The 25,493-nt window shown below is 42.4% G+C and overlaps 2 protein-coding genes across 2 annotated transcripts; one reads left to right on the top strand and one right to left on the bottom strand.

Moving 5' to 3' along the window:
- Positions 1–2,369: 2,369 nt before the first annotated feature.
- coq8b (coenzyme Q8B) lies at positions 2,370–10,784 on the bottom strand. The gene is made up of 16 exons (XM_086215917.1): positions 10,650–10,784; positions 9,975–10,165; positions 9,611–9,761; positions 8,822–9,027; positions 8,378–8,444; positions 7,979–8,053; positions 7,191–7,310; positions 6,990–7,075; positions 6,602–6,742; positions 6,438–6,519; positions 5,677–5,770; positions 4,707–4,848; positions 4,354–4,461; positions 4,212–4,277; positions 3,978–4,064; positions 2,370–3,420 (listed from the first exon to the last, which is right to left on the bottom strand). Coding segments are annotated over exons 1-16 (1,923 nt in total). The 5' UTR covers positions 10,651–10,784; the 3' UTR covers positions 2,370–3,114.
- A 1,247-nt stretch (positions 10,785–12,031) lies between these two features.
- On the top strand, positions 12,032–25,278 carry fbxo46 (F-box protein 46). Its single transcript, XM_086215906.1, has 3 exons — positions 12,032–12,451; positions 20,973–21,599; positions 21,689–25,278. Exons 2-3 carry the CDS (start codon positions 21,120–21,122, stop codon positions 23,537–23,539), a joined length of 2,331 nt encoding a protein of 776 aa, XP_086072032.1. The 5' UTR covers positions 12,032–12,451; positions 20,973–21,119; the 3' UTR covers positions 23,540–25,278.
- Positions 25,279–25,493: the final 215 nt, after the last annotated feature.

Consider the following 25,493-nt stretch of genomic DNA (forward strand, 5'->3'; position numbering starts at 1 on the left):
GAGAAAGGACCTTCAGCCAGAGAGAGAGAGAGAGAGAGAGAGAGAGAGAGAGAGAGAGAGAGAGAGAGAGAGAGAGAGAGAGGCACAGTCACAACCAGATTCAGTCAACGTCCAGGTTTGATGTCACTATTGCGGTATTATCATATACTTTCTGCTGATAAACAGAGCTGTGGCCAGGATTGTTATCAGAATACTGAGGTCACTCCATGTTCTCCAGCCACCCCACCTCCCTCAACGTTATCTAGTCAGTTTGATGACATTTTTCTTATTCAATTTCTTTTCCAACATTCAGGAGGAATCTAATTTATAGATTTGCTTCAAAGACTCTAAAAGTTTGGAAATACATTTCTTATAAAGAAATGTCAAATAATAAAGTATATTGATTCATCTTTAATGATAGCAATAATAACAGTACATTAAATTTACCAGTAGATAAATAGATAGATAGATAGATAGAAGATTAAAATACATGATAGTGCACACAGTAATATAGGTTAATAATGTACCTCCATTGTGATAAAGATAAAATAGGACTAAAAACTAGAAATAATTGGTAAATTATAGTGTGAAAAAATTGACTGGAGTGTTTCAAGTAGGAGTTAGTTAAGTGTTTGTATTTTGAATTCTTGGAGTGCGTGAGAGTGTCTGATGAGCGAGGGGAGGCACTTCCACATGGTCGAGGCAGCAATGGCAAACGCTGACGGAGGTCAAAAGGTCAGCGTCACCTCTACCATAGTCCCTTAAACATTTTACTTAATCTATATTGGAGTCAACCTGTGTCTTGCTTTCATCTGCTGAACCTTCTCTGAAAGCCCTAAACTACCTACCAGGAACGCAAACACTCGCTGCCAGCCAGTTCATTTGATACACTTACGCAATCTAATGTGTGCACTTAACAAAGATAATGTTCCGTTTTGATTGACACAGCCAGACAGGCACGAACTGCAGGCTCCTTATTGAGGCTGCTGTTTGCAGAGGCGTTGCACTACATTATAGTGAGAGGGGCACTAGAACAGTAGAAAAACCCTTCAATATAGTACACTCAGTTCAACACCACCCACTACCTCCTCAGTAATCAAGAAAAATAGAATTATGAGCTTCACGCTAAGACACAGTATGTAGCCAGTTAAGGTTCCACAATGTTATACAAATGTGTAGAGGGCAGAAAAGCTTACGAAAGTCCCTTCGCGTTCACACTGTTGCCCCAGGTGAATGTCAGCTGCCACGATAACACATTTGTCATCACATGCGTCACAAACAATAAAAAATAAATAAACAGGACAACTCACAACAGGATATGCTGGGACTTTCTTCCCAAAAATGATGGCAATAATGAACATTTCACTCAGAACTTCTGTGAACATGCAACATGTTTTCACTTAGAAAATGTTCTGGTAACAGTACCTTGTTGGTCCCAAATGAACCCTAATGGAAACCAAAAAAGGGCCAATTTCTCCTGCTGTAAAGTGGAGGCAGCTGCCTCTAACAGGCTGAGAGGCAGTCCAGCTTTCCATTGCGTGAAACTTCAAAGACAAGAATGTGCTTTTTCTTTCTTTCCGCATGTGCTACATTCATTAGCTGTGTCCAGATTTGCAGAAATTAAGCTAGGATTTGGATGAAGTGTATCAGAGACACATCCTGCTCAGGCTGTAACAGCAGGCGCTAATGGAGATCTAGTAGAGGGATGCAATGTACTCAAGCAGGGTCCTATGATGTCATACTGCTCTAATGGCTTGATTGTTAACAGGAGACAGCACTGCATTGACACCATAATAATTTCTGAACCCCGAAGTACCTCCATAAACCCAGATTCCTTTAATATTGTGTATGGAGTGTAGACTTCGGAAATTAGGAAGATTACATCGTTACTGAGATATGATTTTGAATCCTAACTGGAGAAGTGATTTTTGAAGAACTTTATAAAATCACATGAAGCTGACTTCACTTCATTATTTCATATTTCTGTGAAATGATCCCAGTTAGTGTGAATCCTTAAATTGCAACCTTCGCCTTTGACTTCCGCCGTCTTACCAGTTAATTCTCTCCAAGCGCACATTTGCATCAAATATCGTAATGACTTCACAGGAATGGGACGGGACAACCTCACAGCATAATGCATCTGGCCTCAGCTTTCACTGACGCAGACTTAAAAATAGTGGCCATTAGCCCTTGTCTTAATATTACTTGAGCCAAATTGTCTAAAACTGACACCATCAATACAAGTGTATTATAGGAAGGGAATGAGGTAAACATGGCTTCCAGTCAATGACCTTTACCCAAAGAGGTCTAAAAGTGTAACGGACAGATCAATCAAGAGTGGGAGACATTCTTGGCCTTCTCTTGACACCTATCAGTAAATCTTAGTCCTTTGTATATTTATGTTCATTTCCACATTTATTTCACATTTCATAAAAAAATAAAACAAACAAGCAAAATGTAGGTTACAGCACATGTCTGCTATGTCGTTCTGTTAAAATATACAAATCTGTCTGCAGCATGAAAACTTGCAAATATCTTGTTATGGAGTTTTTAATTAAATATGGTTTTTGACCCAAGGCCATTGCTCAGCGAGGTTTTATTGAATGACTTTCCTCTGTAATCTGCAGGTTACTGCATTTAGGAGTAAGAAAGGCAAAGTCCTTGTAAAGTGAGGGGGATTAGCAGCATCAGCATCAGCGAGAATAGACAGATGTAACCAGACAGTCAATATAGCATAATAAACCACAAAACCAGCACTCAAAATCAGATAATTAAATTATTTAAATTAGATATTTTTCCATATAGATGTAATTAGTCATACAACCACCTGCGCTTAAAGTTGGTCTGTTTGGACAGAAATATCACCATCATTTCCATAGTAATTCAACCCCATGTAGTTATATTATTTACAGTACACTGGTCTTAATATGCGAGTGTGTAGCGGCGCCTGATGAGTCCCAGAGTGACAAGTAATTACAGCCACAAATTGACCTGCCGGGTTGACGAGAGGTACTGGTGGTCCTCATTAGAAGACAGATACAGTCAGTTCCTCGATGGCTGAGCCCACTCTGGAAAAACCGTTACGTTTATTTCTTTTTCTGGGGCTACTTTGAGCGGAGACTTCTTCCTGAATGTCTATGCATGGGCCTGTGCTGCCTGCTTGGCCTGCCTCCTCTGGTGGTAGGAGTTGTACACGCCCAGGAACATGTCCCGACATGCTATGCGAGCTTTTAGTTTGGAGCAGATGAGGAAGGAGCCGGCCATCTTGCGGTGGAGGGAGTATGTCTCTTCTGGCGGTGGGGTGAGGCGGTGGCGCAACATGACGGGGATGAGGCTCTGGATGCGCTGGGTGGTGCTCTGGGTGCCAAAATCAAAAGGTTCATGGGATGCAAATGCTTCTCCGAGTATCATCACCGCCTCCACATGAGCATCTTCGAAGGCCTGATAGAGAGAAAGAAGAGGATGACATGTAGCAGTGTGTTACCTTTCTATAAATGAGTTATTTTTGTGTAAAAACATCTGGAATTTTGCTTCTATTTATAGAAATTCAACACCAGAGCACAAACTCTGCCCAATACACATTCATTTAAATCTGACATATATCAAGTACATTGGAATTGAAATGTTATACTGATGAGAATTCCTGATCTCAATCCCCTTCAGTCTCTCCTCGACACACACACACACACACACAAAAACCCCCCACTAAACCTACTGCAAAATTCATTTTTAAACCACCAACACACTCCTTTGAATGTTCACAAGGCTGAGGGCCACTTTAGCAAATGTACTAAATAAATGTAGAAATAATACAGGCAGGGGATGATAGCATCAGACTGTAGGGAAACTACATTGAGCACAGGAAGGGAGACTGATGTAGGGGAGGGAGAGGCGGTCAGAAATAGACTAGGCAGAAGAGACAGGGGGAGGAGAAGGAAGACAACTTTTTTTTGAATGAAAAATAAATGAGCACAGCAGCAGGGACTAAAATACCTTACCTTAGCCTCGAAGCCTGTCAGGAACTTCAGGTCTTTCGATTTGGAAAGAACGGTGGCTCGATCACCTATGGATGCGGCGTGCACCACCTGAGCATGCACACAAAGCGAAGATGTGGATGTTGTACTCGTTCAGTTAAGAATTCCTCTTAAATGAATCAGAAAACTGAAGAAGATGCAATTAAGAAGAAACCGCTGAGATCATTTATAATGCTCACAATGACAGATCCATCATACCTGTATGTAGTCATCTGTGAAGGACTCTGGGTAGCTTCTGCATGCGCCAAAATCCAACAGAACCACCTGGGGGCAGAATAAGAGTTAGTATGTTTGAGTTTTTGTGTTAAATGAAAGAGTTCGTAACACATGATCCCCTCACCTTGTTTGTGTCGGAGTTGTAGAAGAAGTTAGCCCAGTTTGGATCGGTCTGCATGAACCTGAACTCAAACAATTCCCTGAGACACAGGTGGAGGATGTTGAAGCAGATCTGAAGAAGAGAGGCGAGGTTTGGGTTTACCACTCAGCTATTACTGTAAATATGATTTTTTTTTTTCATGCTGCAGCCCATTTCCACTGCAGCAGCTTTATTAAATCTATTTTAATTTAGAGTAGTAATCTTGTGGAAAAACTTCATATCATGTTGTTAAGCATCTGAAATACAGATATGCAACCCTTTAGAGGGTCAGTAAATGGGTCCTTTCTGTTCATGTTAGGCTTTGAGTCAAATCACACCTGGTTCCTGGTCTCCTGGTCCAGGTCGACACAGCGGTCCAGTGGTACTCCCTGCACCAGCTCCATGGCCAGGACCCTGCGCCCTGATAGCTCATGGATCACCTCAGGAACTTGGAAATACTCATCTCCCTCCAGCAGTGACCTAAAGGCAGGTTGTGATTATGACAATAATCTTACATTAACAGGAAAAGCAGCAGACCCTTCATGTCAAATACAAAGTTAGACCAACTAAAACTGGACTTTAACATCAGACTAACACACCAAGCCAATGTTCTCTTTATCACTCCAGCACATATAGACTTCATTGGACCCAAAACTGGCCTTGGTCTTTGGCCAGTGTTTAGTCAAGGCAGGTACCATCATGGTGGGTGAAACTGCAGCAAAAATAACAGTCTTGTGGACAAAGACACAGATTTTATGCCATCCCAGCTTGAGGATATGTTTGTTTTTCTTCAAAAATCTTTGAATTCAAATCTATCGATGAACGAGGACGCCGTTCACTGCTGATTAACCCTGTTTTGGTATGTGATGGAGAAGCTGCAGAGGAAGAAAAGTCTAATTGCAACAAGCTGGAATGAGGCATATACCGCCACTTACTGTTCCAAATGCTGACATGTTTCTTTCAATAAAATTTATTTTTCCCTGGTTCTTGCATGATGGAACAATGACAGTAATCCAATTACGTGACCTAATCGAGCTACAAATACGCATGTAAACCCAGTGAGCGATGCGTACCCGTGCCACCAAAGTAACTCTGCAGGAGTTCTAATTTTATGAAACCTACTCAAACACATCAGGATTTAGGACTGAGGAAAGATATCTGCAGTTTGTAACCGCAGCAGCAAAAATTCAGAGAATCTTTCCACATTACAGTGCAACCTGGAGTTGTTTCTACTGTGCAGTTAGCAACAGCTCACCAGCGAGCTTCAGTGGAGCAGAATTTATGACTCAGTGTACCAAATAAACCTACCTGAACTTCTTGGCACACTCGGCTTCCCTCTCATAGTCGCATTCCCATGCCAGTTCTCTCTGAAGAACCTCTAAGCTGCTGTCTGCAAACAGACCTGTGGAAAAAGAAATAGTGCACACTCAGCATGGAAAACCAAAGAAAACATACAGACTCTGTCACTGCACAGCACTGCGGTTTCTGCTACAGAACAAAACATGAGGACTACTCATGTATGAGTGTCTGCAATGTGGGTGGACTAGAATTCATTAATGTCATAGAAACACATTTGGTCATAGGCGTAGCATTAAAAACAATTTTAAAAAAGTACTTATACAACATAAGCCAGTAATGTTGAATACTTGTGAATCAGCAGAATGACAATGGCAACTGAAAAATACCACTGTGCTGCGATTACTTTAACCTTTTGGTGTGTTTAAAGAGTAACTACACCCTGTTTGTTACTCCAGCCAACTTGAAATGGCTGTGTCACTTCTCTCATATACCACTTTATTGTCCTCCTTTTATTTAAAGCATTTTTCAAAATCATGCAGTGGGAGGAGTTCAGTTCAGACCAGGGTTTTTAGTTACTCCTTAAAATGAGGGAAGAAGAAATATCTCCCATAATTCCTAATTCCTTATTGACACTCAAATCACCAACAATCAAATAACCTACTTTGGATCTGCAACTAACAGCACCACCCAGTGGCCTGAAGTGGAACTGTACAGTAAGAGATGCGCAAGTTTGTTGGGTTCATGAGGGAACACTCATGTGAGGTCATTACCTCCAGGGAGCACGACGCTCAATTTCAGTACTGACATGAGGTTGTTGATGTCACTATGGATACTCTCTGCCACGCCGGGGTACTGGGATGAACACAGGAAGAACACACCGGCAAATCAATATAGTGAGGGGAAATGAAATGAGTGTGTGTCAGTAAACGCTTACCTGGATCTTCATGGCGATTTCTCTGCCATCTTTTAACACCCCGTGATGCACCTGACCAATGGAGGCTGCTGCAAATGGTTTGTCTTCATAGGACAATAGCTTCTCTCTCCAGTTTGGACCAAGGTCCTTCTCAAGAACATTCTACACACACATACGGATATTGGACACTCCTTTAAAAACATGCAGCTGAATGTAATCAGTCTATCTAAACCTGAGATGCTGCAGTCAAGTCAAATGGACACTATGTCAAACTCTCTCTGGTGCCATTTTAACTTGATAGACATAAACTACGTGTTTCCTATCTAAAGTGTCAGAGATGATGATTTTGTTGTTGTGAAACACTCTCTTCATGATAAATGTGACCAAAATGATCACAAGTTCAGCTCACATTCATCTGCCAGGCTGGCATGAAGTCTGCGCTCTGTCGGACCCTCTCAAAGATCTTCTGCAGCTGGGGGTTGATGAAGGAGTTGTCTGAAGCGAGCCAAGAAACACACACACACTGTCAGATATGCACGGTCACACTCCAGAAATACTCCGCAGGAACATATGTCGCATGTTGCAGTGCTACCGTTACTGCAATGTGTACCTTGTATGCTGAGCATCTGTCCTATCTTGAGTGCAGCACCACGGACTTTACACAGCGTGCTGACTATTCTCTCTGCATTGGCCTCGGACAACAGCGGGGAGTCAAGCAGGGCGGTCATGTCTACAGAAAACACAGGAGGACAAAGACAGAAATACAGGCAGTGTATTACAAACAAACGTGCCAGTAAAAGGACCACGACGAGGCCACCAACAAAAGTGAGGCTCAGACTACAGGAGCTCCAACATCCTGACCGATATCGATATCTAGCAGCATTATTATTCACAGTAAGACGTTCTTACCTCTAAATCTCAAACAAACACAAATTCATTTGAAAGTGACGGTGTATCATCACACACTACAGGAGCTTAGTAAAATTAGCAGCACACTGCCTCAACCTGAACAAAAAACAACAACAACAAAAACATCAGCATTGATCCAAATATTATTCTAGTGGCGAGTTTACTTACATTAGCGAATGTTATTGGTATCTGGTTGGATGAATGAAAATGACAACATTGATCAAACTTTTAGATGTTACCTCATCATGCTTGACACACGTCAGATTCATCATCAGCGGTGGATGGTGGTTTTCTACTGTTACGCTTGCAAACCACGCCTTTTTGCTTTTTCTTTCAGTGGACTTAAGATACATGTTTTTGATGCCTTTGTTTGATTCTTGTTGACAGGTCCGATTTTTATGCTGTCAAATGCCTGAAACATCTCCAAGGAAGCTACTACTCGATGGCAGGACAGCACCAGGAGAGAAGACACATATACAGTATCTTTACCTCCTTTCTGTTTGCCTCCCAGCGACTGCTTTGCCACTTCGGCGATGGCACCAATCCCGAGCCCTACTGCCAGACCTGCAGCGAAGGTACACAAGAGAGTTAAAAACGAAGAGCCATTCAAAAGATGCTTGAAGGTCAAGACTGACATCACATTTCAAGGCTGGTCACTTCTTCCTAAAAATTAGACTGTTTATGAAGTTCTTTTGAGGAAATGCAAAACTGTTCCTGTTCCTTGGAAGTCCTCTGGAAAGAAGCTCAAGCTGTCCAATGTAAAATCACATCAGGCATCTATTTCAACAATTCTTCCTGATAAATATATTTCTAATGCTCTGAAAGGACATGTACTGCATGTCTCTATTTCATACAATAATATTTAGCATCAAAAACAATTGTTCCTACCTCCAAAATTAACCAGCCGGCTGATTCTTGTGGCAGGCACCTTCCTCTCTTTGGCATGATCACTCAGCTGAAGGAGGAACAATATGAAAACTTAATGTCACTCATTTTTTAAATCATCTAGGATTTACTTTAAGTTGAGTGAGTAGCTTTGTATGACCTCATGTATATCACAGAACATGAGTTCCCTGTTCATACATCATTTGTAGACCATTCTATTCTATTGTGTATTACATCCAACAAGTGAGTACCAGAGAGGAAAAAAGCCTCTGCCCGAGATAAAAATGTACATCAAATTGATTTGATTAGGTTTGCTTAATAGGATGACCTGTAACTAGCGACTCAAGCGTTTCAAGAAGAACAAAACAAAGAGTGAGCAACCCACCATGATGTGCTTCATAGAATTGTTTGTTGAAATGGATCTGTAGAAAGAGTCACTCAACCAACCTTCTGTCTCACAGGTTTGACCAGGGTCTTCTTGGCCTCTCTGGCCTTCTTGATATCCTCTGGTGACAGCCTGGCCACCACGCTGTCATGAACAGATCTTGTTTGGTAGAAGTACTGATGGAAGTATGGAGTCGTGTGGAGGAAACGCGCGTTTTGTCCCGGCCATCCCGCCCCTCCCGGAGCTGTCCCTGAGGAAGAATGTACTCCTGCAGCAGAGAGAGGAAAAGTAACAATCCTAATTTGGTTCCTGGAAGTAATTTTCATGCATGTGTGGGACTGTTTAGAAGACATGGAAGTATCAAAAGCAAGGGTACAAGTAGGCTACAATGGTGTTACATCCAAATCCAAAGTGAATGTTTAGTCATAATGAATTGTGACCAGGTTCTGTCCAGTGTGGACTTATTGCGGGTTGTACATGACATGACGTTGTGTTCTATCAACAATGAAATAAATGCCATACTGGTGAGCTGACTGGTACTTTTTTGATTGTACATTTCTTCACCAGCTGCACTCACTTACAGCACAATGATATGGGAGGGCACAAGTTTGCTTGTGCACCCAATTTTTGTGAGTTTGTAACATGCATTACAGTGAAAGCAACCAAAAAACTAGTGAACTATTTTCTTATCCCTATAACTGAAGTGTCTGCCACTAGTATATATTGCTCCACTTTATCACTTTTATATTTTTTTTACCCAAAGGATGACGTTTTGTTTTGGGGTTTTTTTTAACCCCAAAATACATTTTATGTAATGGTCAGTATAGAATAACAAAAGGTTAAGACAATACCTGTAGCTCCTCCTTCCGGACCACCAGTCTGGGTTTGGTCTGCTGCATCAGGAGGAAATTCTGAGCCCACAGCCCATTTGGCTGCTTCATCCGGGTCCACATTCTCCCAGCCCTCCGCATCGGGGAACACGTCCTCCTTGAAGGATTGTTGCTACAGACATGTGATTTGGACACAGAATTATTAAATATTTATATACAACTTAAATGTTACAGGTTTTTTTTTAGCTGGTCATTGTCAAATGTCCGTCACAAAGCCCAAATCGATGGCTTTGATCTGTCAGTCACGTCACCAAATCAATACCACTCACATATCAGAAAACCATTATTAGGTAGATATCAGTGAGCTGAATGCAAAAGTACTAACCTCATTACTGCCACCCATGAAGGTGCCCACTATCCCTCCTACTACATCCTGAGCAACTTTGACACCTGCTCCCAGGGAGGAGTTACAAGCCATTAATCTGAGCTGTTCTCCCTGGGTGGCAATGAGGGCAGATCCCACTTTATTTGCCCCCCGGAGCACCTGCAGCACCTCAGACATCATCCCTGCAGACACTGAAGGAGAGGAACACGGACACAATTACAATGCAGGAAACATAAGCACCACACTCATCGATGTAACCTCACTTTGACAAAAGCCTTGATGACCCGTTTTAGCTATTCCAATGCCCCATGAGGACAGTCATTTACTAAAACACCACATTTTTCACCATGCAAGATAGTTTAACCTTGTTTGTGATTGGTTGCCCATGTTCCCTGACATGTGAATGTCACACAAACACGAGTCGACTGTCTTCAAATTTACTCACCATCGACAGAATGCAAAACGAAAACAACATACTGTTGAAAATATCAACACCTATAGTAAGTCGATGCCATTTTTTTTTACCCATGTTGTGTAACGTTAGCAGCATTCTTTGGTAGAAGCTAGAAAGCTAGCTACATCCACATACGCACAACCAGAGTACAACTCTCATTCCTCCAGCAAAAAATAATACAAGTTATCAAAAACACATGCTGCTGCTACCAAATCACTCACTTCTTTTAATGTTGTGTTGACCAAACTTCCCTCTGTGACTGTCCGCTTCAACTACCGTGCTGTCTCATTGACTCCGTTTTGCAACGATTCAGCACCCGGAAGTTATATTTTTGATTGACGTGGCCGTGATCCAATCATACTTTCAGAACGTAAAGACCAGGCGGGAAGGGAAAGGACGCTTATTTATTGAACCAATGTTAGCGCAGAGCACCATATGAAGGGCGTCTAACCTCTCGAGCGCCTGTCCAATGAGAGTAAAAATACAACAACATTTTTTTTAAGGGGGTGTAGCCCTTTTGGACGGTACCCATGTGCACGTGCAACGTGGTAGAGTTACCAAACCACACCGACGCATAAACATGACAGTTACCTGTAAGTTAGTCTGGCACACCTGGATACAACAAACGCGTTAGAATACAATAACCTTGTTAGAAATTCTCCCTAAAGGATGATTGCAATGTGCAAAAAGTAATTAATGTTAATTTTGCAGGCTGTAACTGTTCCGAATATTATATCCAACCAAAATATATGAATTGGCTTTCGACAGCATAAAATTTTTCTTTTCCATATGCTCGCACACAAAAACTGTTTTTTTTTTAACCTCTTAAGCTGCCAGCTATATCCTCCTGCCGACTAAAATAAACCTGCATATTATTTTATTTGCGTAGGGGGTGAAGCAGGCAGTTTTCATTTGAGGTCTGCTTGACTATTTTTTTGTCAAAATTAACAAAGATCAAATCAAAGGTTATCACGACACACACCGCAGACAAGTCATAGAATGCAGTTTATGGGACAAGATGAAGGTGATACAGAAAGTTTTGTGTGTTTATTTTCTAATAGCCTCCTACTGGTTTGAAACTAGTTCATCAGAGCAAATGTAATAGAAGGGTAAAGATTTTCGGAGTATACACCTGCAATGTCAACATCCGAACGGAACGAAGGATGAGAGATAAACTAATTAAGTCAGAACGGGAAAACGTGATAATACAGAATTTACTATTATTATTAGTAGTAGTAGTAGTCGTAGTAGTAGTAGTAGTAGTAGTAGTAGTCGTAGTCGTAGTAGTATATTTCTTTACATATATAGGAATTTAAAATCCCCCTTTTTTTGTAATTTCTTCCTAGCATGCTCAAAAAATGTCTCGAAGCCCTCCCTACGGCTCCCTACATTCTATTATTATGAGTTCAAATGTGTCTTATAGATGTCTATAGATTTTCGCAGCTGTCTTTCCCACTGTGACCTTGCGATGTTGGCGACTGGACAGTCTTTAGTGTGGGAGTGTGTGGGGTGTGTGAGGAGCAGGGGTAGCAGAGGGAGGGAGCAGTGCAGACGCCATATATGGGCACACCACCGACTCTGCATCGCTATTGGCTACGGGCCTTGTGCAGCTGCTTGTCAACAAGATGGCCTTCCTCCCCCTGTCGTTTGACACTGATTATTTTGGTATCCCCGAGAACATACCGTAAAAGCTTGTGTCACTTCTAAATAGATAGATGGAGAGGGGCTTCTAACAGTCCTAACAAGGCGCACAGTCAGATAGTCTGTGTTCATAGAACTGACAAGCTTCGATAGCAGCCGCCACTGGGCAAGGTTGATAAGGGAAAGTAGCTGCTGGCTACAGTCGACGTTAGCCAGAGGTAAGCTAGCCTAGCTAACGTTACGTGGACACGAATAGTTAACTCGTGTCACCTGCATTTCACTACACAAAGTGGTTTGGTTAAAGCGAAATACAGCGAGGAAACACCTGCCCTCGACAGTTTACAAGCCAAGAAGGTTGCCTGTGGAGATAAACGCTGCAAAGGTAAGTAGACAAGTGAAATATGACGGCGAGGGTTTTCTTTTTACCTCGTTAGCGTGCTAGCTTGTTGCTTGTTCTTATGCAGGTAAATTGTGCTATCTAGTTAGCAAGCTCGTTAGCTAATAGTGTATTTACCATGTATTAACTACACATTTGTTACGTAGATGAAAATATTAAGCTTCACGGAATTGTCTTTGGTTTTGGCATAGGGGTTGTTTTCACCCAAGTGGAGTGAAAAACACTAGCCTAAGTTATTTGATAGACAAGGTAGTGATCGTTTACTACGACGCTATGTAGGCTAATTGTTTGCTAATTTGTTGACTAGCTTGTGAATGGCAAAAGTCGGGCTTCCAGTTCACATTAAATAACTAGATGTCAATTGGAGCTCATACTTATGGCCGTATTTGTTACTCCACGCTTGTTTGTTGTCATGGTAGAAGTTGGCAGTATTTCATCGTGCGTTGAAGGGTTATAAGGTTATCTGAAATTTAACTTGGAGAACGCTGATAAGTGAGCTGTAGGCCTTAACCTTTGACAATAATGATTTGCACAACGTAATTGTTTCAGTGGAGCGTAGCACAATATTAGGTATTTGATATTGCATGTTATAAAAAGAAATCGACTGGCTTGTTGTATGGCTGTAAGAAGACATGTATAAACGGGTAAGCCAAGATTAACAATGAATATATGGTCCAGCAAGTATGCAGTGTAGAATCAGAGGGCAATTGTTATTACCCTAAACTGATCATTTCTCCAGGGTGTTAAGTGGCCTGATCATGGGAAATACTGTGGTGTAAGTTAGGTGGACAATACCCTCTGTGGTCAGCCCTCCACATTTCAGTTTGATTAAGAGGGGTAATTAGTTTTGACACAGTGGTCTCTAATCAAATTACCTAAGATTGCTTCAAAGTCTAACTTCCGATGATGATCACAGACAAATGCACAGCCCGTAAGCTGGCCAGGCACTCTTCCTAGGTGTCCAAACAGGCGGCTGTGGGTGTAATATTCCTGGGCAGACCGCTGCGGAGTGATGCACTTACCACTATTGTTCTGTTGACAGCTTGCAGCAAAATGGGCCTGCTGGCCGTAGTTCTGTTGTAGTGTCTTCACAGGCTGTAGATTAAACACCAAGTTTTTTGTAGTCTACAGTATTTCCTTTGTCAACTTTTTTTTTTGCTGAAATTCTGCTACAGAGTCGGAGAATATGAGGACTGGAGTTACATGGTTTTGTGTTTTGCAAGGGTAACATAGAACCATGAGCGTATAGAACACAACACAACGTTAAATTGAAGAGCTTTGAAATGTGTGCACCATTTTGTATTCCTGCTTGTTAAATCCTAATTAAGCTTTTGAAGGGGATGTTGTGCATTATGTCTTCTGATCTGCATCCACCGGCCAACCATAGTGAAACATCATCCCAGTGGCTGTTCATGCCAAACTGCTGTCAATTTTTATAGGGAAATGACAGTGCAGCTGTTTTATGTAAGCATGTTGATCTTTCTTTACAAACAAAGATAGAAATTTGCAAGCAAATGTGTGCCTTGTTCAAAATTTGTTAATGTTGTTTGCAGCTGTGTTTCAGTACTGTGTGGATATTTTTATATGGACTGCAACAGCAGAGGAATAGGAGGATCATTTGCAAATGCTTCAGTGGCATCATCTCCAGTTACCTCATTTTGCCTAATCTCATCAATAGCGTGGTTAAAAAGAGATTTATCTGAGTCTAAGGCTATGTTTACACAAAAACAATCTGACCAGAAAACACAAATATGGCTTCGCATCCTCACTTTTTATTCCACGTTTAGATGAGCGTTTTCAGGAGGAAATGCGCTTGCATACAGTGATGCAAAAGTTTGTGGAATTCAATTTTTTGTGCATGCCAGGCAGCTAGGTGGTGGTGTGATACACTTCCACACGACACCACCATGTGTGTGCGCCTGCGTAGAACCCTCCTTCCACTTCTCTTCTTTTCTTAGTAGCGCAAAATGCTAAACCAATGGATGGCTAATCCATCATCAGTCACCTCATGTGATTGTCATGAAGTTCTCTGTTGCCGTTCTAATGTGTTGTGATATGTGATGAGCAGGTTCTTGGCTGGAGGCGGACCCAGAGGAACTCAACATTTAAAACAGGATGAATTTTGTGTGACGTAAACACGTGCACTACGTAAGCAGATCTGAGCAGACTTTTGTGCCTTTAAGCAGTCTAGACTGGATCGTGACAGTGAAGCGTTTTTAAGTTTTCGACTCTGGGGGGGGTTTCCATTTTTTTGCGTTTTCACACCCTCAAAACGCTGCCACCGTCTAAACAAAATGCACATCCAATAAAATATTTTGTCATTTTTCACCTGTGAGCGTTGTCGTTTTAACAAGGGCTAAATCCTTAGTGTTTCTCTACTTTTTCGGAACCGAATATTTGGCTAGCCCTGTGACAAATTAATCACTGTATTGGTTTATTGTAGAATGAATAGACATGATCTCAATCATTTTGCTTATCGTGTTTTTCTGCGTGGTTCTTAGTAATATAATGTCTCTACATTTTTTTAATTCATTTTGATTCAATTATGTTTTATCTATGTAGAACATTTTTCAAATTGTCTGTATTGATGTTCAAATTTCTTAATAGATATTCTAAAGAACTAAAACTCAACCTCTCTCCTCTTTGAAAGGATGGACATGCATTATCATGCTATCATATAATTATTATAGTAGTGTCATGAAATGCTCTGAAAATGACAACATTGTTTATTGCAATAATTTCTGGGACAATTTATCATCACATAAATTTTGTGTGACAGGAAAACTATGCAAACACGTTTTTTTTCAAACAAAAGAAATTACGTGTATGTTCTCAAATTTTTTGTAGATGCTTTGCAAATTGAGCAGTGAAAGTGGTAAGTCAAATATATTAATGGACTAATAAAGCAATAGATTTTATTATGCTTTGTAACCTAAAGAAACGTTTTGGTTTTTTTTTAATTTCAATTTGATTGTATAAAAAAGATAGTAAATTACTGGAATTAGTAATTTACTCTAACTTCTTAATATTGTCTCACAAAGTATTACAACTGACTTAACCTCATCCATAGTTCACTTTGTTGGCAGTTTTTCAGAGTATTTTTGGTTTTACAATAGAAAACCAAGTGAGGACCGACTGTTTTGTGTGAAATGCACATTCAGCTAACTAACCCACCTCCAATAAACAGCAGCTCAAAGCTGATTTCTTTTCTGTTGGAGCTACGAGGATTGTCTCCTCCTTGAGTACTGACATACATGTTGTATGGTAAACTTGTTGACATGATCTACTTTTGTCTACCTTCAGTATTTAGGCATTAATATATGCTCAAAATCTCTTTCGGCAGGGAATTTTTCCATGTATATCTGGGTATCTAATGATGCAGTCCCCGGCAATGTTGATTTGTTGGCTGCTTCTATCCTTGGACAGGATTTGAAGGATTAGTTTGATGCAGAAAGCTTAAACCAAAACCCAAGCCTTCTTTTGCAGGAACTGTTTCTAATGACAAGGATGTTGAATGTAGCTCAGTGCTTCCCAAAACCCACTGTTGGAGAATAATGTGTTGCAATGAGAGATGATTCTCCCACTGTAGCTGTAAGATACTGATAGAATATTGCATGAGACATTTAGGAAGATGCCTTTGACCAGATTTTGAATAACTGTGTGTCTGCTGAGTAATTCCATTTTTATAGGTTTAATTTGAATAACAGTCATCTCAACTCAAAAGACATTTTTTACAATATTTATGGTAGCGTACGGACCTATGATTAATCATTTTATTCAATTCATCTCTTGATAAGTAAAATGATGTTTTGTCCCTCTTGTCATGCTAACTCTTCAGGTTATTTGGCATCATTCGGGATTCAGCCTTGCCTGTTAGTTTTTGGGGTCAAATTTGCCTAACCAGAGAAGGTACTTAAGTAGGTAACATTTTCCCACTGCACATGTAGTATGCAAATGTAAATCTTTCTTTAAAAAAAAAAACAACAGCCATTATTCCTTTACTGCTATGAGCTGATAAGTTGCCTGTGGTGTTTTTTTTTTAAATTTTTTTATTGTTGTTGTTTCTGATGCGCTAAATTTTATGTGTAAAACACAGTCAATGCACTGAAATATTGCAAACAGTAGAAAGCATGATAGGGGGCAGTGATGGTGTTTTTTTTGTAATGCTTTGTCTTTTCATCCAGTTGCCTCGGAATTTGCACTAAGGTGTGGTCCACCCTAAACATGTCCCACAATTTTACTGCAGTGCAAAAGTTGAACTGCAGCAGTTTTAAGACTGCAGCATTCTATGGCCACCAGATCTGTGATTGCTCATTGTAAATGCCACTTAAGCTGATACACATCATTAATTTTTGCTTTCAAACTGTTTGATCAAATCACATTTTGATGCTTGAGATGTCATCTCAGTGCAGCGGCCCAGAAATTACTGTCAACCCTTGATAACTAGCTGCCTTTCTGCACCCTGATATCCTGGGTTCAGTAATCTGACAAATGAATGAAGTAAACAATGATCTATGTTGCATTGTGTATCAAGCTGTTGATGTACAATATAAGTAGTAGTAGGATGAAGTTTAAACCAGCAGAGATCAACAGGCTGTGTCTGTCCAACACGATGACAAAATTTAGCTGCAGTTGTTTTGTTGTTGTTTTTTTTTCCATCCTGACAAAGAGGCAGAAGAGGCTGTGTTTCATCTATTTTTGGGCTCCAATGTACTTGAAAAAAATCCAGGGGTTATAACATGTAAACACTTGCAGTATTAGCTCTGTCTGTCAGTCCTAATATACTTGCTGCTTTAATGTGGAAACTGTCTTTCACGTGAGAGCTGTGGTGTCTAACTAGATAAGATTGCTGATATCTTTACTTGAGCACTGTCTCTTGCCTCTCCATCCAGTCTGTTATGAGAGGCGCGATGGAGTAAGAGGGAGGGGATCAGAGGGATTGATGGAAAGGAGGTTGAGGATAAAATGCTTGAAGAAAGTTAGTCATGAGGGGTCACAGAGAGAGGATAGTAGTGTAGGTTCACTAGCTTTTATTTGTCTCCTCCACAATGTCCTGTCCCTGGTTGAGTTGTTGCTGTGCGATTAGGAAGCCTTTGAAATGGTTCACCACAATGTGTGGGCTGTTTGCTTTTTGCACCTCTCTGAGCCATTCCATTAGTTCACATGTACACATCGCCACCCCATCAGTTTGTCCCGCCCAAGAACAACTATCAGTTATAGATTGGAGTCCTCATTGTCCTAGTGTACAACAACTAGATTTATTGGTGGAAATTTGTCTGCCTCAGAACTAGTGCTGTGCGATATTACGATATATATTGTAGTACGATATATAAGTGTCTACCATACGATAGAGCCCTTCATCGTTTATATCGTAATTTTAACGCGTAACTCGTCACGTTACACATGATTAAAATGACACGTATGTATGAATAAAAGCTAATGTAATTGCAGCAACACTACCGGTACGTCGCGGTAGCATTTTTACGTCACTCGCAACGTTTACGGCACTGACAGCGGGGCTGCCGCATGAGCGCGGAGCTGCCGCATGAGCTCTGAGTTGCCATGGACACAAACAAAAACAACATGGCGGAGACGGAGAAGTTGGCGGTGCAGAGCGTGGTCAGCGTGGTGGAGACAGAAGAAACAGAGCCCGAGGAGGAACTGGTGCCAAAAAAAGCGAACCGGAGTTCTGTTGTTTGGACGTGGTTTGGATTTAAAAAGACTGACACGGACCAGACGACGGTAATATGCAGGACATGCCGCCAACAAGTCGCAGCTAGTGGCTCAAACACGTCGAATCTTTTCTACCACTTCCACCACTGCACTTTATTTTATTACTTACTGATTGCACTAGATATTCTTATTTCTGAATGGTATTTGTCCACTGGATATTTGCGTTTTATTTATCTATTTTTTATTGTATTGTACATAATTTCATACATAATTTTAAGAAAAAATACTATATCGGGATATATATCGTTATTGGGATATAACATTACCTATATCGGGTTATAAAGTTTTGTCCATATCGCACAGCACTACTCAGAACACTAGTTGACAGATGCTTGCAATCAGGCTTTATTTCAGTTCATTCCCTTTTTCTGTCTCATACCTAACAAGTGGGGCAGCAGCATCCATGTCAAACAGCAGTCAAAAATTCAAAGAAAAACATCCGATCAGAAATGTGTTATTTTCACCATATCATCTGCCATGATGATGCCTTTCATGATGGGAGCATGTACATGCTGGAGTAAATCAATCCCCAACTGCATTAATTAGGTGTTTTCGTCCAGCTTTGAAAAGTACAATGTCAGACTAATGTGTCTGTCTTATCATTGGATCAGCTTTGTGTTTTGCATAAAACTGAATGGAAATCTGTCCTTCATGTCTGAAACTGTGTTTTCAGCTCTGCCTTATCTAAAACAAAACCTGTGTGATAACCTACCAATTTTTGTTAACAGGATGGGATGCCAGGTATATATTTTTTGGTAGTATTTGTGACACAGCATAATGACAGGGATGTCCCAATCCGAGCCTTAGAATCTGTTTCAGGGCAGTTGGACCAATCCTAACATATCTGAAGGGATTGGAATTGAGTAAATATATCCGATTAAATGCCAGTTCTTTCTTTACTGTACTGCTCTGTGTTTTGTCCACCTCCCTTAGCTTGCTCCAAAGCTGCTCTTGACAGCTGGGCTCTAGCCTGCAAGCATTTATTGTGTATGAGAGTGAGAACTGTAGTAAGTGAATGTGAAAAATACTTAAGAGACACTTGCTTTAAGTATGCTTGAGTCCTGACTCTTAAATTGGAAAATACACATCTTGTTGAAAGACATGAACAAACAAGTTATGCAATATGTCGATTCTTTCTCCCCTGAATTTTTTAGCAAAGAGAAGTGTAAAAGCAGCTGGGTGGGTAACAGTTTATTGAGAGTCATTGATTCATTATAGTTAAAAATTACAGACATCAGGGAGCGGCACATAGGGCTGTATGATGTAAGACCTGTGGTTTTGTTATTTTTTTTATCATTGTTATTTCTGTGTGTGATCTAGTATACTCAGGATATTGCCTATCAATCTACACAGATTTGCAACAGCTGTATTTTGTCGGAGCCTGAACACCATGTAGAAATACTGTTTAAAAAGAAAAAGTTTGTACTTGTCTGCCTGTGCAACAAAATTTCATTGCCCATCTTTTCTCATTTTCAACAGTGTGCACACAGTGTCACTGTCCTGCAAGGAGCAACTGTCAGACACTCAAATATAAGCAAGGGAATCGACAGATTCACCTGACACCTTAGCTCCCCAGCGTTCATTGTTGAGATGTAAAGACATAACTTCTTTCACACCACTCTCATGAGATAATTTTTGGCATCTGTAGCATCTCAGCACTAAATGAAAAGCGGTTAGTGACTGGGTTTTGATTTTCGTGATGCCTTCAGCGGCTAAAGAAACAGAATTTTTCTTTGGAAGTCAGTGAAGAGCCAACTACAGATGAAGGGCTTCAAATGAATGAGTTACTCTGTAACTGCTCAATGTATAATTAAGCAAACAAAATATGTGCCAAACCAACTATAAGGTGCATGTGGATGTTGTTTGAACTTGTTTCTGCTGCCCTCAAGTGGCAAAAAATCAGTTGATAGTTTAAAAAAAGGGTAGCTCAGGACTGACTGAGCCTTAACCATGGGCTATTTTTCACTGAAAAGGAGGCCTTCAGCATCAGCAGTAACACAGACATGTTGCTCCATTCTTTGCCACTTGTTCTTCCTCTTAAGTGTGCGTGCACGTTCCTGGCAGCCTGTAGAGCTGGCACTGCAGCAGAGGCTAAGCACCCTGGGTGAACTAAAGCCCCCCCCTCCTTCTTTGCCTGTAGTGTAGTTTCTATGGCATGGTGAAAGGGGTGAGGACAAGGAGGACAGCTACAGCAGTTTCACTTCTACCCCACCCCCTCCTGCTGTTTTCTAAAAATAGGTCCAGCATATGCCTACATGCTCCTCCCTGTGTTGCCTCCTATTAAGCAAGTCCTCTTTGAAGCATTGAGATCCAGGAGAGTAGAGTCCATTTGGTGCTTTTGTGTTCTATCTTTCATCCCTTTCATCTGCTGGCTGCAGACACCAAACCTGATATGGAATCCCTTTAATTTGAATTGGAGGCTCTGAGGCAAGGGGAGATGATTCTAGTAGGAAGTTGGAAATGTAATTGCAAATTGACTTTGGCCAAAGTTGGAGGCAGGCCAGTTGTGATAAGTACAGACAGTATTATGATCATTGTGTTTTTTCTAGACTTGTAACTGGAGTACTGATATACCATGCACTTACTCATACTCTATCGTAGCTTGAGGTAGATATGCAATACAACCTCATTTGGTCTTTGTTAACTGAATTGATTCTGACACTAATCATCATTTTTCTATTGAGATATAGTCAACTTTCAGTGACTGAACAGATTTATCACTATTGCTCTCTTCTGCCTATACTCTACCCTCTCTGACTTTCCTTTCATGCAGGTTGTATGTGCAGTGTTGCTGGAGAGCTCAGTGACAGACAGTGCCAACCTGATAGGCACTGGGAGCGGGAGCTGACAATGAGAGCTCTGGCTCTGTGTGCTTGTTGGCCAGCATAGTTGCCGGTATGATCCGGTGGTCCACTTCCTGATGGACCGAGACACCTTCTCCCACATCCGTCTGTGGTGCCCACGCCCCTTTGGCACCTACTCCCAGAACAAAGCTAGGAGCCCAGGCTCAGGGGGCAGTGGTGGAGGAGGCGGTGGGGCAGGGTCATCGTCCCTCTGCAAGACTGAGCCCTCTGCAGGTGCCAGAAGGACAGTGGATGGAACTGAAGATGGTGGGATTATAGTTGGGGTGCAGGAAGGCAATGGAGAGGAGGAGGATTTGGGCTCAGAGAACACTCCACCTGAATCTGAGCTTATCTCCAGCTCCCTGACCCAAAGCCAAGCCCCTGTGCCCTCTTCCAGCCCTCCATCACCGCCCTCTTCTGGGTCCCAAATGGAAGATGGTCGTGTGCTGTTAGACACCTGGTATGTTATCAAGCCAGGAAACACCAAGGAGAAGATTGCCTTCTTTGTGGCACACCAGTTCAGTGGAGCAGGCCAGCCAAGACCCAGTGCCATGAAGGTAAGTGGATAAAACACAAATTTGCAGAGTGGAATTGCTTTTTGTTGTTTTTTTTGGCAATTGAATTAATTTTAGTTTTTTCTGCTCAGGTTAAAGGTAACTGGGCAACCGACTGCAGTAAAGCAAAAAGACGAAGACGCTGCTCATCCTATGACCCACCAACCCGCTCCCAATCCACAGAGCCCCACGTCAGCCATGAATCCTCCCTGGCACCCAACACATCTCCTAGCCCTGATGAATCACCATTGGCAGGGGTGAATGAGACAGACCTGCTGTCAGTGGCAGAGATGGTTGCCTTGGTTGAGCAGAGGACAGCCATGGCCCTACAGGGCATTGTAGCTGTCCATGGGAATCAACACCACCACCAGCCCTCTATTACCACTCATGACCAGGATCTTAGCCCCCACCAGCACACTCTACTCCGTGGAACAATATCAGACCCAACTCCTATGGTGTTTGTGTCTGACAGTTCAAATGACCAACCTTCACAAGAGGTCAAGGAGTCATTATCTCCAATCCAGACGGACCAGGAGCTGGAGGAGCAACAGGAGTCATGCAGGGTAGCTCAGGCCATCGCGCACTTTGAGTCCCAGAACCGGGAGAATCGACTACATCTGGGCACTGGTTCTGGAATAGACTTTTCTAATAGAGACAGTGAAAGGGAGCACAGGAGAGGAGGGGAGTCAGGTATTACAACACCACCTCCACCCCCCAGCCACAACCACAGCCACAGCCATGGTGAGGTGAGGATAGCTTTTCGAGTGTCAAATCTGGACCCACTGTCTCCATTGGAGCCAGCTGGCAGGTCCCGCTGTATGTTTATGAGCTGTGGAGGTGGGGGTAACCAGGCAGCTGCCAGGTCTAAGGAGAAAATCACCTGTGACCTGTATCAGCTTGTCAGCCCCTCCTCAAGAGACCCCAGTAGTCTGCTGCTTGCTGCCACAACTGCTACCCCCAAACCAGATGGAGATCTCCATCACCAGGACCGGCAGGCCTGTGTCAGCCCGGACACAACCCAGGAGCTTTCTTCTGGGGAGAAGAAAGCTGTGGGTGTAGGGAGGGAGCGAGTGACCGGCTTTCATGTGGAGGTGGTGGTGACAGGTGCTGTGGACCAATGTGTGTTTTATGGCAAGGACAGTACAGAGAATGTGCAGGAGGAGACTGTGTGTTTTGCTATGCCTAGTGGGGGAGGAGGTGGTGGGGGTGTAACCAGCTCAACTGACCCTTCATCAGATGATCCTCCTCCTGGACAACTCTTTTTCCTGCAGCCCCCCCGGGGCACAGAGGAGGAGGTAAAAGGAACGGGCACTGGCAGGGGGTCAGGAATTTGCTCCTTAGACTGTGCCAACAACAACAGCCCAGTGGCCACAGTGGGCTCAGGGGAGAGGGCAACTCGACCAGATTCTCCCCTGGCCAGCGTTGGGGAAGACTGCTCAGACCCTTCGCTGTGTCGCCTATACCGCCATGTGTCCCATGATTTCCTGGAAATCCGCTTTCAGATTCAGCGCCTGCTTGAACCCCGCCAGTACATGCTGCTGCTCCCCGACCACATCATGGTCAACATCTTTAGCTACCTGCCCACACGCTCCCTGGCAGCCCTCAAGTGCACCTGTCACTACTTCAAGGTGCTGATTGAAACATATGGTGTGCGGGCAGTGGATTCACGCTGGAATCAAGACCCTCTCTACAGGGATGACCCTTGCAAGCAGTGCAAGCGGCAATATGAGCGCGGGGACGTTTCTTTGTGCCGTTGGCACCCTAAACCTTACCACCATGACCTGCCTTATGGACGTTCTTATTGGATGTGCTGCAGGCGCACAGACAAGGACACACCTGGCTGCCGTGTTGGACTCCATGATAACAACTGGGTCCAGCAGCCTGCTGATGGCTCTCAGCCCATTCGCACCAAGAAGGAGGAAAGGAGGGAGGAAGCCAGGTAGAGAGGAAAGGGTACTCCTCACACATACCAACTCTTATCTCATCCTCTTTACATCTTACTCCCTCTCATCTCAACTCAGAGGATGATTATGAATAAGAGGAGTATAAGGAGGAATCAGCACTCCGGGATCTTTTCTTTACTCTAGCACTCCTTTCTTGTAGTTGTCCTCATTGGAGGGAGGTTGAGTGGTAAAGGGGGAAGAGAGGTGTGTCATTCTCCTTGCCTTTTTTTTCTCAAGCCCTCCAGAATCCCTTGCTCCTTCCACTGTGCTCCAGAGTGGCATCTTTTAAAAGTTTGCATACCAGGGTTGGGGTCCTCTCCTGCTGCTGTCAGTCAGTCCTCTTTCTGCCTATTACTCATCCAGGATTCTGTTTAACTCCAGTCATGGTTTCTAGGCAATTCATGTGAAAATATTGCAGTGTATTTGACTGAGATTAGCGTTCATTAAGTGACAAATAGAAATGTAATGCCCTAGAGCCTGCTTACTGTTCCAATAATAGTTCTATGCTCCGTGTTATTCACAAACTTCCATCTTAGTTGGAAGCTTATTGCTCAGTGCAGCTGATTCCAGGAATGAGCTGCACTGAGTCCAGCAGATGTAAAACGTTTCAGTGGTGGAATGTTCAGCGTTGCTATAGAAATGTGATTGTATACAGCAAACTTGATTTTTCCGTTATACATTTGTACCTGTCCTGCGCCATGCATTTCTATTTCTCTGAATGTGCTGTAACGTGTTGATCAGTCCCCTGATAATGCTGCTCAAATCATTGCCTGTGTCAGTCTCCCATGCTCACCAGTCTCACTGGCCACTGAGAGATGTTTTTGTTGTTTTATCAGAGTGGACCCTAACCTTGTCGATCAGCCATGAAAAGGAGCCACTGAGTACGTTCTGGTTTACAGAGAATTATGGGAGATGGACTTTATTAAGATTGAATGGGATTAAAAAGAGAAACTTGATTTCACTTTCGAAAGGCCTGATGTCACTTTGTATGGTTTTACTGACTTGATTGTTTGCCATTTTGTTTTATTTGGTGGGTGGGTGGGGTTATTTTATTTGGGTGTGTGTCAGAGAATGTTTGCTGTTGTATTTACATTTATCCTTGGACTGTGCTCTTCCTGTATCAGTCTGTCCCCCTATTCAGCCTCAAAGATGTATTTTTTTATAAGTCATCTTTGTTTCATGCCCCATCTCTCTTCCTTTCCTCCCCCTCCGTCCTCCGATTTGGCAGAGGGCATATTTTGCCAAAGCCACCATTCATTCTTCAAAGCGGGTTCAACCAACTATTATAGACCGCAGAAACACTCTACACCAGCTTCCAGCCTTAAAAGCCCCCTACCTCTTACCCCCCTGCAGGAGATGAGGTGTCAGATACCTCACAGACGTTTGAGAGTATTGGGAGTTGCACAGGACCCTGTAACATGCTTGATAGCCTCCATCCAGCTTTACTGGATCCACCCATACTCTTAGTGTTGGAGTGACAGATGAACAGTGCCTGATGATGGCTCTGACTCTATATTCCCCCCACCACAACCCAATCCCCCACCCCTGCTTTTACACTCCCTCACCCCTGCAAACTGACAGACTGGACAGTAAAAAGATACAATGAATGATGCTGAAACTCTGCATGGAGGTGGGAAGATGGTTGGGTAGTCATGGGAGAACTGTAGGTTCCAGACATGTACAATGCTCATGGGAAATATCTGCTTAAATAATAAAAAAGTGATGATTAAAACTGGAAATCGGAATCACTCCCTGGTTTGTGTGATGTATGAGTAAATGCGGGCCTGGAGCTTTTCATTGATTGACTTTATCAGTCGTTCATGTCAGTGATGCTAAGGTCATCAGACAAGAGTTAAGTCTTACATGCAACCAAAAACAAAACACAGAATTTTATTTTAATCATCAATTTTAATATAAATCAAAGGTTGCTTTGCCCCAGGAAAAACTAGAGATA

Source organism: Aulostomus chinensis, chromosome 10 (assembly GCF_037954235.1).
Source record: "Aulostomus chinensis isolate RoL2024-O1b breed Wild chromosome 10, RoL_Achi_v1.0, whole genome shotgun sequence".
Lineage (NCBI taxonomy): Eukaryota > Metazoa > Chordata > Actinopteri > Syngnathiformes > Aulostomidae > Aulostomus > Aulostomus chinensis.